Source organism: Fimicolochytrium jonesii, assembly GCF_025526975.1.
Source record: "Fimicolochytrium jonesii strain JEL569 chromosome Unknown EV422scaffold_8, whole genome shotgun sequence".
In the NCBI taxonomy this organism is placed as follows: domain Eukaryota; kingdom Fungi; phylum Chytridiomycota; class Chytridiomycetes; order Spizellomycetales; family Powellomycetaceae; genus Fimicolochytrium; species Fimicolochytrium jonesii.
The window spans coordinates 393,906-407,987 of record NW_026515675.1 but is presented as its reverse complement, the minus strand read 5'-3'; the positions used below and the strand labels follow the sequence as shown (position 1 = coordinate 407,987).

The 14,082-nt window shown below is 52.4% G+C and overlaps 3 protein-coding genes across 3 annotated transcripts; 1 reads left to right on the top strand and 2 right to left on the bottom strand.

Moving 5' to 3' along the window:
- Window positions 1-2,581: 2,581 nt before the first annotated feature.
- On the bottom strand, window positions 2,582-9,927 carry EV422DRAFT_566502 (uncharacterized protein; the record flags this gene model as incomplete). The annotated part of the gene is made up of 4 exons (XM_053072448.1): window positions 2,582-8,305; window positions 8,409-9,431; window positions 9,577-9,807; window positions 9,901-9,927. 4 exons carry the CDS (start codon window positions 9,925-9,927, stop codon window positions 2,582-2,584), a joined length of 7,005 nt encoding a protein of 2,334 aa, XP_052926481.1.
- A 375-nt stretch (window positions 9,928-10,302) lies between these two features.
- On the top strand, window positions 10,303-11,397 carry EV422DRAFT_566501 (uncharacterized protein; the record flags this gene model as incomplete). Its single annotated transcript, XM_053072447.1, has 1 exon — window positions 10,303-11,397. One exon carries the CDS (start codon window positions 10,303-10,305, stop codon window positions 11,395-11,397), a length of 1,095 nt encoding a protein of 364 aa, XP_052926480.1.
- A 1,457-nt stretch (window positions 11,398-12,854) lies between these two features.
- EV422DRAFT_614442 (uncharacterized protein) lies at window positions 12,855-13,657 on the bottom strand (the record flags this gene model as incomplete). Its single annotated transcript, XM_053073925.1, has 1 exon — window positions 12,855-13,657. Exon 1 carries the CDS (start codon window positions 13,425-13,427, stop codon window positions 12,855-12,857), a length of 573 nt encoding a protein of 190 aa, XP_052926479.1. The 5' UTR covers window positions 13,428-13,657.
- Between the last annotated feature and the right edge of the window lie 425 nt (window positions 13,658-14,082).

Here is a 14,082-nt window from a genome sequence, read left to right as displayed (position 1 = left end):
GTGAGATGGGGCACCGTGCGCGAGATTGTCCGAAAAAGAAGAAGGACAAGAAATCCGACAAGGCTAAGGATAAGCCGCGTTGGGATGCTGGTCAGAAAAAGGGTTTTCAGTAGAGACGTGTAATAAAGACACTGCTTATTTGTCTCATTGTGCAATGGTGTCCATTGAAGAGGAACTTGAGGCTATACACCCTGAGTCTGCGGTTGGTATACTGGTTGATTGTAGCAATACGTCTGCTTTGGGGGCGCGTCTGTGCCGGCCAGACGAGACTGAAACTGTTTTTCCGAGGCCTGAAGCACTGCAACTGCAACCCGATGCGTTGATCGCTCGATGTGCATTTCTGGTTCATGGCAAGTTGAATGGCAAGTTTTGTCACATTCTGATCGATACAGGACGCACAACACTTATGATATGACAGGGATGGGTGTCAAAACACGGTTTTCAAACCTATAACCCCAAAACACCCATTCATGTCACCTGGGGTGACGACGGCCATACATTCAACGCCAACAAGCTATTTTGTGGCGATTTTCAGTTATGGGGGGATCCACGGCACTATTCACGAGGAAAGCTTCCATTTTTGGTTGCTCCTCTGCGGGTGGACGTTATCCTCGGATTACCATGGATCTATATGCTTGATGACGTTCGTTTCGAGCACATAGAGGCTGAGATTCCGGTTTTATGCTTCCGTGCAGATGAAGTTGAACACACCCTGGTTGCCAGACAGGTAACTAGCAAGTGGGAATCCAAATTGTCCTGTAATGCAGCCGATCTGCGGTCCTTTGACATCAGAAAGAAGTCCAAACGTTTCAAGGCAGCGATGCCTGAACAAGAAGACTCAAGTGAAGGAGTTGTAACATATAAGAAGTTCACTCGCTTATCTCAAAAGAAGGTGTATGGGAAGTGTTACATGGCATACGCTATGGACATAGAAGCTGCAGTGAATGCGTCAGCAGCTTATGTCCCTGCAAATGAGCGCGATCGCGCCGAACCAGAGCCAGAGGTTCAAATGATCGAACTTACAAGACAGAAGGTTGATTTGGGCATGCCATCGGATCACCTTCTATATCCAACGTTAGAGAAGTATGTCGATAGTTTGTTGGTCGAGCCCGCAGAGTTGCCACCTGATAGAGGAGAGGATAACTTCCATATCGAGCTTTAATCCTTTATGGCATATGAGCGCAACTCAAAGAGCTGAATGAGAAGGTTACCCGCATGCTTGAGCGCGGTTGGATTCAGCACTCGCAGAGCTCCTGGGGCGCTGCAGTGTTATTTGCTAAGAAAAAGGATGGCAGTCTCCGTATGTGTATCGACTATTGTGGGCTGAACAAATGGGTGGCAGATTTTTAAATCCCTTCACAGAGGTAGGCAACGGTGATGGGTAATGCTCCACTGGATCCGCCGGCTGCGCGAGCCATCCTCCTATTGCAAAAACCTGATGCATCCGTAAACATGTATAAATCTCGCTTTGGGTCGTAAGACACGAGTGTAGGAGCTGTAATAATAGCTTCCTTCAGCTTAACAAAAGCTGTTTCCTCAACATCGCCCCAGTGCCATGGCCTATTGCCCAACTGTAGCTCTGTCAATGGATACGCAATGTATGCATAACGATCGACGTATTGACTCAGGTACTTTGTCAACCTCTTTCTGTTTGGTAGGACGTGCAAACTTTCAAACTTTAAATTCAAGGGAGTAATGGCCATTGTATCCTCCCCCAGGATGTGGCCGCAGAATTCAAGCTCTTTCTGCATCCATTTGCACTTGCATGGCTTGACATAAAGTTTATGCTCGGCAAGAACAGCCAAAACACTCTCGGCATGAGCGATATGCTCCTTGGCTGTTTCCGAGAAGATCAAGATATCGTCCAGGTAAGATATGACATACGCATCATACATCTTGCCCAACATCTTATTGGTTAACCGGTGAAATGTTGCCAGTGCATTTGGGAATCCAAACGGCATAACCAAGTACTCAAAATGACCAAACCGCGTTTGAAACGCTGTTTTGTCTCTATCAGCTTTGCAAACCAAGAGGCGGTGATATGCATCTTTGATGTCCAACAAAGACTTGAACTTCTTTCCACGTACCCGATTGTCGTAGTGCAGGTGTAATTTAAATTACACCTGCACTACGACACTGGTATTTTCTGGTTATGTAACTGTGGCGTATTGTTTATGTAACTGTGCTGTATTACGCTTATTATGTACTATATAATCATTACGTCCCAGTTACACCCCTGTAGCATATCTGTTACGTCAAACGTATCTATTACATTCTGCATGTATCTAGTACGCCCCAGTTACGCCCCTGGTGCGAAGACGTTTTGGCGATGCACCGTTATCGATAAAAGCGCACCCAAACCTGCTGCACAACCCTACGGGACCGCCGCGTCTACATCCCGAAACCCGGGGCTGGAACCCAAACCGTCGGCTCCATCATCCAAACGCCGCCGCTATGGTACGACCGCGCCACGACAGCTAATGATCACGGCCCTATCCCACGGCACACACACACGCACCTCACACGAAACTATCGGCGACTTATCAGTAGACTTCGCCGCGACACGTGTACCATTTAGCGACTAGAAGACCTGTGTGTAGAACAAAACGTACAAATTACTGAACGTCATCGAGGTCGGAATGCTGAGCTTTACGGTGAGCCCGGTCGAGGTGCTGTTGAAGAGAATGGGCAGCTGGAAGCAGAAGGGGGTCTGAACGTTGTAATTATTTATGGTCCCATAGATTGAGAAACTCTTCGCTGCCACAACCGTAGCTCCATCGAGGATTTGTACACCACATGTGATTCGAGCGTTCATAACATTTGGAGCGGCGGAGAACATGCAGTGAGCAACGCATGCCGACATTTTTGGGATCCACCCGATAGGACTGGGGCTAGTGTTGGTGTAACCATTGGCATTAGGCACAAGGACATCCGCCAACCAGTCTTTGATGGCGACAAAGCTCTGCACAAGGGTGTTGCAATACATGTTCGTGCTACAAGTCAAGTCACCTTTACAGAGGGCTGAGTTCGCAACCAGGCTATTAGTGGTGGTCGTGCCTGATACAGTCACAGTAGACGCATTCAGCGTATCCGCCTGAGCATTCACCAAGGCGGCCTTTGGAATCAATTGATTCCACTGTATCCCTCGTATGGCGACCCCTCCTGCTGTTGTCTGATTTGCGTACTGCCACGAAATCCCCCACACGGGATAGGCAGTGGTATTTGAGAACGAAAACGAATTCCCGTCCATCAACCAACTAGACGCGCTGATGTTGGAGAACGTGGCGATGGTCTTGACCGACGATTCGCTTGTCCGCGCCACTACAGTGAACGTGGTTGGCATCAACACGCCATCAGGCAGATACGCAGTTAGTTTGACTTGAGCCATGGCAATTGCGGTCGGGAGCCGGAGGAGGGAGAAATGCAGACTTTGCGCTGTTGAATCGAGGCTGAGTGTGCCTGTTGAAGTGCTACTTGTTGCCCACCGCAATCTCGATGCGTAGGATGCATACATGTAACAGTCACAACCATGTCCCGTAAGCCCATCTATTCCGTTTGAGTTGTTGTAGGTATACTCCGAGGAGTAAGTCACGCTGTATCCGTTCCAGGAGTAGTTTGTTGCCGGTGTCGTGGGATGCACAACTAGAGTGCTTGTAGACGTCAAGGCGGGAGTGAGGAGGTCGCCGGCTACATTGAGATTTGGCCCAACATACAGAGATTTTGCCACAGATGCGCCCCCGGATACCTGCAAAGCGCCCGACCCAACTGCCGAGGTATCCGAGGACCCTTTCAGTACAACGCTACCATCGCTCGACGCAACTTTGAGCCAAGCAACGGCTTCAGCGGAGTTGTATACAGAGAAGTCTCCAACAACACGTAAATCGTCCCAGACCCTAACATAGTTATTGGATGTGAAATTGGGGTCGATTGACAGTGGTCCGATTGTGTCGTTTCCGCTGATGATAGGGAGGTTTCCGTTAACTTGCAAGTTACCGGTTGGGATAGCAACCTTCCCCGTTCCATCAACGACAAGACCTTGTGGAGAGTTCCAGAGCCCCAACCCCAGCGTGTTTGCTGCAAGACCTGGGCCGGCGTAGTTGAAGTACAACCTTGCCATATTGTTTGTAGATGCCCCTGTGCCGAGCTGTAAAGTCGTGAAACTTCCGGCTGCTAAGTTAGGTGCTCCAAGATGCGATGCAACAATCGGTCCTGCTGAGGTGATATTGCTGTAAAGTGTCCCCGCAACGGTCAAGTCCTTTCCTACGTTAACATTGCCTGCAAACCCGGCTCCACCTTTGACTTGAAATGCACCTGATGTCGAAGATGAGGAGTCTGCCGTGGATAGAATCTGCACACTTGGAACATTGCTATTGATCACAAAGTTTGCCGCTGACCCGGAATAGAGGAAAAAGTTTCCAGCATTGGGAGCACTTGTACCGGTTCCAGCATAACCAAAAGCGCCCACTACCGTTCCCGTGTTGTTCAAGAAGCCAATAGTGGAAAACCCCAAAGCCGAAAGACTCTGGATCTTGAGAACATCGGATGTTGTGGAGTTGAGTTGCAATGTATGACTTGACGTCGCCGATGTTCCTCCAGCAAATAGACTTTTGGAGACACCCACCCCTCCTACCACTTGCAAAGCACCAGTACCGGGTCCACTTGAGTCCTCGCTAGAGGTACATTGGACAACCCCGTTCCCATAGACGCGGAGTAATCCGTTCGCGCCGTAGTGACCCAGTCCGAGATAGTTACCGGAGTTACCTGCTCCTGCGTAGTTGAAGTCAAAGCACGCTGAATTATATGTACTCATGCCGACACCATGGATGAACTGAGTGAGAGACCCAGCGGTGAGCGACGGCTGCAAGAAGTATCCTGTTGTGTAGCTGCTCGTGACAGGTACAGACACACTTAGAGCGTTCGAAGGGATCAGAACGGTTCCGTCGCCACGCAGGGTTAGCGCGGTCTTTCCCACCCCCCAGTCGGTATCGCTCAGGAAGAGATCCAATTGTGTTTTGGGCTGTACACCGGCAAGTGCATACCTTGACATGTTGAAAGTCGCAGATCCCGCGACCTTGGAAGCGGGAGTCCCAGCCTGAGCAAGTTGCAGAACAGGGGTCGGAGCCCCCACCGCTGCATTAGACACCTGTGTACAGACAGTCAAAGGGACATTGAACGATGAATATGCATCTACGTTTGAATCATAGCCAATGATGTTGCTCTGCCCCGCAACAACTAGATTTTTCCCCACCCCTAGCCCACCAGCAACTTGCATGGCCCCCGCTGTCGGCACGGCCGAATTGGCTGTTCCCGCGACAGTCACCGCTCCGCTTACAGCCAGCGACGATAATGTGCCAACTGATGTGATCTGAGGCTGAGCCACATTCACGCTGAAGGCGTTTCCAGCACGTGTCAGGCCCGTCCCAGCAGTGTAAAGACCATCAACGTAGGCTTTCGTCGCCGCATGTGCCCCCGATGTTGGTGTTGACACGGTGGCTGTCCTGCTGACATTCAATACACTTGTGACATTAAGTCCGCTTAGGCTGGAACTACCAATTACGTTCAAACCAGCATTAACCGTCACATCTTGCAGGTAGCTGTTTCCAGAGACAATCAAGTCAGCCGCTTGGACCTGTCCAAACTGACCGATACCGTTGACAAGAAGCGCAGACGAGTTCAAGTCGGTGGAAGTTAAACGTAGACTGTTCAACCGTACATCTGGATTGAGAGATATCACAGTCCCGGCCTTTGACAGATTATTCCCAGCTGTGACGGTCTGAGCATCAACATATGCCTTGGTACTTACCTGTGTATCTAGGTTCGCAAGAGGCAAGATACCAGTCACATCTGATGTGAGCGTGACAATGCTCTTCAAGGCCAAAGAACCAAGCCCGAGCGCACTTCTAGAAGCGACAGGACTGGTCGAGATGAAGTTTGTCCCATCTCCTACAAGGAAGTAGCTAGCAGCGGCAGTTGCATTGGATATAGTGCTAAGCTTGCCATTGAGCGGTTGCGCTCCCGTCTGTGTGGTGTTGATCAATCCGTCAACGTATCCCTTTGATGCAGCGTGAGTAGCCGCTGTTGGAGTTGCCTGAATAGTCACCGCTCCACTCACTGTTAGAGCCCTGGCGATAGTGAGTGTCAGATCACTCCCATTGACGTTGAGGACCGGCGTAGACCCGCCTCCAGTTGTATTCAAGAGCGAAAGGAACCCGGGACCCAGTGAATCACCGGCTACGGTCGAATATAACTGCCAGCTAGCCCCTCCGGTTGCCATACTCGATAGATTCAGCGCCGGCTGGGACCCCTGCACAATGCAACCCTGCGTCCGACTGTTACCGAGCACGGAAAGACCGTTTGTCGTCAGACTAGACAGGGTCCCAAGGCTGGTGATGCCAGGCTGCGCGTCGTTGACACTGAGTGCTGTGCCCGCCTTCGTAAGGCCAGCGCCGGCGGTAACCACCAGGGAATCCACATAGGTCTTCCTAGCTATCAATGCATCTATCCGTGGCTCCGGCAAGACACTTGTCCCGACGTCCGCTGCTAAGTCCAGCGATGATTTGAAAGACAAAGAGCCAAGTCCAAGGGCTGACCTGGCGTTCAGAGGGCTGGTCGAGGCATATGCGCCGCCGTCTCCCACCAAAAAGTACGAAGCCGCGGCTGTACTTGCAGCGATCGTCGAAAGCTTAGCATTCAGCGGTTGGTAGGAGGTGGCAGCTGTGGCTGAGAGGAGATAGTTGCTGAGGGTAGGTGAAGATATTGCCCCAGAGAACGTTGCTGTCGTCCCACTTAAAGCTCCACTAAGTGTCAGACCGGCCAATGTTCCGAGAGAGGTGATCTTGGTCGAGTCGAATGTCACCGTGTCCGCTGCCCGCGTCAGCACAGGGGAAGGAGCGAAAGTGAGCCTCTTCTCGTAGACGGAAAGGTCCGGTACGCCGCTAAGCTGAGCATAGGGAAGACTTCCCGTTTTGTCGAACTTGAGATCTATCTGAGGCTTGATGGCCGCGATGTGGTACTGTTTGAGAAGGTCGAGATTGACGGCTTGTTGAGGGACCTCAAAGAGCACTGAGCGGTAAGAACAAGAACTGGGAGTGTCAAATAATAACCTTGTAACATCACAGGAGGTGTCGTCGGGTTTCGGCAGCATCGAAATGATAACTTGCGAGCCGTCTTCTAGCACCGGGTTGTTGTTGGCGTCTATGATCGGATTCCCGCTAGCGTCTGTCTTATTCTTTCGTTCGCGTCCAAAAACAGATGCAAAGCCGCCTACAATGGTTGTTCCCCCAACAGCTCCCGCGAGAGCCCCAAGAGCGCCGAAGGCCGAGGTAGGCGCAACAGCCACACCACTGGCCAAAGGCCCTCCTATGAGCGACGCACCACTGCTGAGAAGAAACCCGAGGGGGCCAGTCACGCTGACAACGGGAGAGGATCCAGAAGCGGTCAACGGGTCACTCTCTGCAAACGGATCAGACTCCTCCATGTTCTCCTCCGGGTCAGAGTCCTGCTTCTTCTGCTTATAAGGCTGAACGCTGCTGATTACGTAACCGGTACCCTCAGAACCCGCCACCACGATCCCTGCTCCTCCAGATATTACCAGCGGCTGTTTAGAGATATTGTATTCCTTGTCAGCTCCTGTGACGATGATGGGAAGTGCGCCAGTGATGACTGTAGGAGTTTCGGGTTCGGGCTGGTAAGTACAGCTGATTGTAGCGCCGCTTATGCTAACGTTGTTTCCCGCTGTGTACGCTCCTGAGATGGTGTTCCCTGTGAGGCGGACACCGGTGTTAGCCTGGTAGTTTCCCTTCACCGTGTTGCCGCTCACAGTGACTGTCGAGTCTCCCGCTTGTAGGTCCAGCTGGAGATCATTCTCGACCCTCTTTACACCCTGGCTGGCGGTGAGCTTCTCCGAAAACGTGTTATTGCCGTCAAAAGTGATGGCTCCGCTGACATTAGGTGCGAGTTTGACCTGGTTCTGGTTCTCTATCTTGAGACCGCCGTTTCCCGGCTGGAACGTGAGTCCGATACCGATCTTACCGTCAATCACTCGGACCCCTTTGTTGTCCACCAAAGGAGACGGATTGACGCTGAGGACTTGATTCTCAACCGCTAGGTTAGCGTCTGTTCGCAGGTCGATGGTTCTGCGTCCGTTGCTCACCCCGGAGATGTTGATGGGAGAGCCCGCATCACTTTGGTATAGCTGTTCCACATACGCTTTTGTGGGCACTTCTGTGTCGGCAGGTGAAAAGTTAGAGTTGACGTATATGTGCGGCGCATGGAGCTCGTTCAGAGTCTCATTATAGGTGAACCCCTGAGATCCCATTGTAGAACGGGACTCTGCCTAGTCCCTGGGATCGTATAGCGAGTTTGTTTCCCGTCTGTTGTAGATCATCGGAGGTCTTGAGCCGAATAACACTGGCATCAACATCAACGTCATCGTTGAATAGCTCAGAGATGGACGAGTAGCCCATTGACAGCACATCTTCGAGCGCCAGGCTTCCAGCTTTATCACTACTGATGGCCCCGCGCCCAACGACGACCTGCTCAATGTTGGTCTCCAGCTCTTCATCATCATTGACCTTCAGACCCTTCCCTAGACGCACCGTAAGTGTCCCATCCTCCCACGTCAAGGGAGCTGATAATGCTTCAGGTACGACGCTGAGAGCGTCCCCGATGACGTGAGGACTGTCATCCGTGTGCAAGGACACGGTCTTGTCTGCCGTGGCAGATTCATGCAGAGGAGCTTCATAGTTTGTTGGGACGATGGCCAACGCGCCAGTGGCGTCCACGGCGAAGTCATCCGTATTCAATTTCAACCCTACGCCTGACCCGTCTCGCGTTAAGGGTTGCTTTAGCGGTTCCTTTGGGACGGACAAGTCTCCATTCGCCGTTACAACGAGCGTAGAATCGTGCCGCAATTCGATGCCATCCCTGTCTCGAATCAGAGGAGGCTGAAGTGTTTCCGGGGCAGGGAAGACTACGGAGAGCTCCCCATCATTGACCTTCAAGGTATCTTGGTCATACGAGAGCGTCAGGCCCTCATCCGTGACCGTTAAGGGATCCGTCCATTTCAGTGTAAGGCGGTTGTCCGTCTCATCTAGAGGCGCGATGACCTCAACTTTTGGCACGGGAGTTGTGCCAAGTTTACCATCAGTGACTTGGAGGGTCTCATCATGAACGAGGCTGACGGTTGCCAGGCCGGCTTCGGTCTTCGATTCCAGCGGCTCGGTGGCCTCTACACGATTCACTTCAAGAGGGCCATTCTCGTTTGATAGAGCCTGAAACGCGGCTGAGTCGAACCCCGTCATGGAGACATTGTCGCCAGCAGCTTTGATTGAACTGCTAACGGTCGGCGCTACCAGGTTCAGCCTATCCAGCGTCCTTATGCCGCTGCTCGTTCGAGAGTTGATGTTCATCTCGAAGGAAGCGGTTGATTCCTAGATTAATGACAAGCGATGGAAAAAAGAGCGATATGAGATCTGCTCAGGCCAGAGGAATGTTCTGCAGATGCCCGAGGAATTGATCGCCTCCTTTGTGGTAGGCGTCAACTTTTTTCAAGCCTAGATCAGCAAAGGAGCCTACCTTACGTGAAGCTTCTTTCACCTTGCCGTCGAAGATATCATTGGTTTCGATTCCCTGGCGGACATGAGTTAAGAGCTTGTGGCCGGTCCTGACGCCCGAGACCGCTTGATCGAGGAATCCCCGAGCCTTCTGAATGTGACCTGGGACTTTCGAAAAGAAAGTGTTCGCTTTGCTTCGTGCTTTGTCAAAGAACCCCATCGGTGCTGCAAGCGGCCTGCGTTTTCTTTTCTTCTTGATCAAGGTTATAGAAGAAAAATTAAACCAGGGATGGTTGAGTACGACGACAGGAACGCTAGCCTGCCAAGCGCTGGCGCTTTCACTTACCCAAATCAGCCAATCCTCAACATCCATGCGAGACAATACGCATACATTCGCGGTAGACCTGGCGAGACGTAGAACAGGCTCTTCCACACAGGATTCCATGTCCCAGGAAAGGGAGTTGCCAAAGGCGTCTTTGACAGGCGCCCGGCCATCAAAGAACAAATCGCGCTTCGGGCAGCTCCTTACCAGAGTAAAGTCGCTCGGGACGCCGTTGATGCGCTTCACGCGGTGGAACGGGAGCGAGCAAAGCAAGCCTACTTTGACGAGCTCGATGCCAATAATCTCTTCCCGCGTCGAGGCAGAACCATCGCCCTACCTAGATCCGTGGCATCCCAGACGGGGGCTGACGGTTCCACAACCATCTTTCATCAGCCGGGCTGGGTTCGAACTCAACAGAACCAATTCATGGGGGATGTGACCAGCAACGTTCGGCGTGGAGACAACGCGCATCTGCCCGAGAACGCGAACAGCAACGCAGGAAAGCCTATCCTCGGTTCCAACCCAGTCGTCACGAAACGGAATGACGGCGAAAGCTTGACCGACGAGGTGGGACGGCTCGGAAAGGTCTCCAGTGTGACCTTCGGTACACAGACGAGCCCGGTTCTCCCTCCTCCAAAGCACGCGGTCCGCGACATGCGCTCCGTTGCATCAGCAACCGATCTTCCTGACCTTGATCGGACGACTCTGGATCTCATCTTTGCAAACGGGGGGCGCTTCCAGACGTTCATGGATCAGCTTCGTTTTGGAAACGAAACCCTCCAGCAGCAGCTTCGCGGCCAAGAGGCTCAGCTCGGGAATATATCCGCGGCTACGATGGGCACATTCCGCAACATCCTCGTGTCGATGGGCTTCCAAGAAAGCAGCCTTCCGGCGACAATCAGTCCGGACGAGATGTTGCGTCTCGTGAAGCAGGTTGAGACGATTTCTGCGGTGGCTATCACCGAGATAGCGGCTATGCGAACCTTGATTGAGACTCTAAAGAAACAGAGGACTCAAGAGGTCGCCGACATGGGAACGCAATACTCACCTTCTGCCACTCCAGCCTCCGCTTCTACACGTCCAGTACCACCTCCGATCCAAACGCAGTGGCAACCGAGAGGTTCCCCAACCCCATCCCTTCCTTCCTTCGATTCTATCTTTGGCCAGAGCTCCCTAAACTCGTCGCCGGAACGCTATGGCCATACAAGCGGGAACTCGGCTTCGCCTATGTCTATCTCACCCGACGTAGCGCCTCAGTTCTCTCCCGAACCGCAGCCTTCTGCTCCTGGTCCCAGCGGACTAAGATGGTCGCCTAATCCCACGCAGACCCAAGTTTTCGGGCCAGAGCCAACGGTGGAGGCGAACGAAGACACTCCCGCGGTGCCGCTACGGAAAGCTACAAAGGGCAAGGGGAAAGGCAAGGCCCCTGCAACGAAGCGGTCTGCGAGAACAGCTCAAGCGCCAGAAAAGTTGAGTTACGACCCTGGATACATACAGACCTCGACGAGGAAAGGTAAGTAATGTGTCTATGTGAAATATGAATCTTGTTTGCTTCTCGCTTTGCGCCACCATGCTTTCATGGTGGTGCCGACGAGGTTGATTTTATCGATAAACGTGGCCACAACTTCTCGCGTCGTGAGGACTTTCATCGCCCTTTGCGCCGTGCTGCAGCCTGTTGGGCCAGAACCCATTGCCTAAGCTGGGGAGGTATGACACCCTTCTTAGGTTTTTCCCGATGAGCAACGACACGGCCGTGCTTGGCGCCGGTAACGCGTGCGTAGTGATTACGCGGAGGTTACCATCAGAGCCGACAAGGTTAAGCGATGACTCGGTATCTTCGTCCCCACTCTGCCAGCTGTACCGCATGATAAATCGATCGGTGTAGAACTTGTCTAGATCAATGTCCTCCGAGTAATAGGACGTGTTCTCGCTGAGTGAGAGGGCCCCAATCATGACTGAATCGCTTACGTCGAAGTCCTCAGTGAGCGGCAATCGGTACTGGCCAATCTGGTATCTCCACGACTTCAAGTTAGCTGTGGTGTAGATCCGCGACTTATCTCCCGTAGTCGTCGCAAAAGTGTTGTCATCCCGCCAACGGTGGGTGAGACCGATGACACGGGAGTTGGACAAGGGGAGAATAAAGTTGTTCTGACTTGCTCCCGAGCAAACGCTCGAAAGTTGGTTAACAGACACGAAGTCCATCTCCAAATATTTGCCCGATTGAATGCCACGCCAGAGGGTGCTCAGATATTCGCTGCTTGGGGTGACAAGCTGGGCCACGTAGCGGAGGTTGCTCACGATGAAGTAGGAACCCGCAGGAGCATCTGTGAACGCGCTTTGGGGGGTGTTGAGAGTCAAAGACAGCTCACAAGCTTGGTTAGGCAAGACGCACAGTGGCAACGGTTGCCCGTTCAGGGGCCTCATGCTCCCAAACTGAAGGTGGAGCTTAAAAGTAAACGAGCCATTGTCATTCTTGAACACGTTTGCATTGCCAGCGCCTTCATGGTACGCTAGATACTTTCGCCTTTCCTTGTCAACGAATTGGTACAGGTCAGTCAAGAACAAAGGAAAATCGTTGATCTCATCTACAAGCTTCCCGCCAATTCGAATAGAAGCTGATCTGAAGCACCCCATTGCGCCAATGTCGGACACAGTGGCCGTCTTCAGAGCCATCCCATCGGCGTTGAAAAGGGAGACGGTCCCACTCAGGTATGACCTTTGGGGCCGCAGGAACGACGAGCTACTGTCAATCACTATTTTGAAACTGTTGGCGCTCGTTCGCGAATCGAAGTTTTCTTTGATCGGACGATAGATGGCGATGTTTTCACTCAGGGCGTCGCTATGCATCGAGAACTGGCGAGACGCATATTGCCAGTTTGCCGGGACGACCGGGTTCGTGCTCATGCTGATGTTTAGCGCCGTCCTGCTGTCTTGCTTTCTGTCTAAGAAAAAAAAAGAACAGTCGACGGTTGCAACTCTTACCTCCAGCGCATCCCGAAGATCCCCATGAACTCGTCAACTGGAATTGATTGAGCTGTTGGAACCGAGACGGTCGTGGCTTCATCCTCGCTACTGTAGGCCAGATCATCCGGCAGCTCTGGACTCGCCGCGCGTTGTTGGGGTTGTGCCGCCGCGATTGGCTTCTTCTTGGCTGCTGTTTGTTTTGGCTCCACACCTGCCATTTGATGCCGCTCCGCCTTCCTAGCGGCCCTCTCTTCCTTGGCTTTCAATTTGGCTTTCTCCTTTTCTCGCTCGTACTTCTCGATGATCTTCCTTGCTCGTTCCTTCTCAGCTTCCTTCTCCTCTAACTCGCGACGCTTAGCCTCCTCCGTTTCCTGCTCTTTTTTCATCTTGGTGAGCTTCCGCAGGTTCTCCGCGCGTTTCTGTTGCGCTCGCTTCAAAGCCTCCAGTTGAGCTGCTGTTCTAGGCTTCTTCTGGCGTTCCTTGATGGTTGCGTCAAGCACTTTGTTTATCCCATCGTCTGCGTCAGGAACTGGAGTAGGAGGCCGATTTGTGTTCTTCTGTACTGGCGTATCCTTTTGATCCTCCATTGCAGCTTCTGTTATGAAAGCTACCTGTAGAAAAAAAAATCGTGAAGCTATCCATCTCGTCTACGCCACGCGATTCGGGAGCATGTCTGAGGGGTCATCGAAGATGCCCAGCGTGACTGTTATGAAAGGGCGGAGCCGATGGAAATAGAGGCAACTTGTGGTGCAGGTTGTTGACAGGTAATGGTATTCAGACCGAAACAAGAACTAGAACAAGACTAGGAAGAACTGGTGTTGATCTGCTGGGGGATCAGGAAGTGGGGAGCTCAGGGGAGGCGGCTATTTATGTTTTTCTGGGAAGGCTGGGGAAGCGTGGGGAAGCAGAAGGGTACGGAATGAGAGGGAAGCCAAGAGAAGCGCCAAGGGTGGGGAAGCATAGAAACAGAAGACTGGGGATGGGGTGGCTACGCTGAGGCTGTGGGCGGGTACGTGGGGAAGTATGGAAACAGAAGACTGGGGATGGGGTGGCTACGCTGAGGCTGTGGGCGGGTACGTGGGGAAGTATGGAGAAGGGTTTGTAAGCGCCGAGTGTTGGGAGGTGTGGCTACGTGCGGCTGCGTGGAGAAATGAAGGCAGTGGCAGGTGTGGGGTAGCGCGGCTGCGTGCGGCTGCGAGGTTTGGCAGATGTCAGGTTTTGACAGGGAATTGACATTGACTG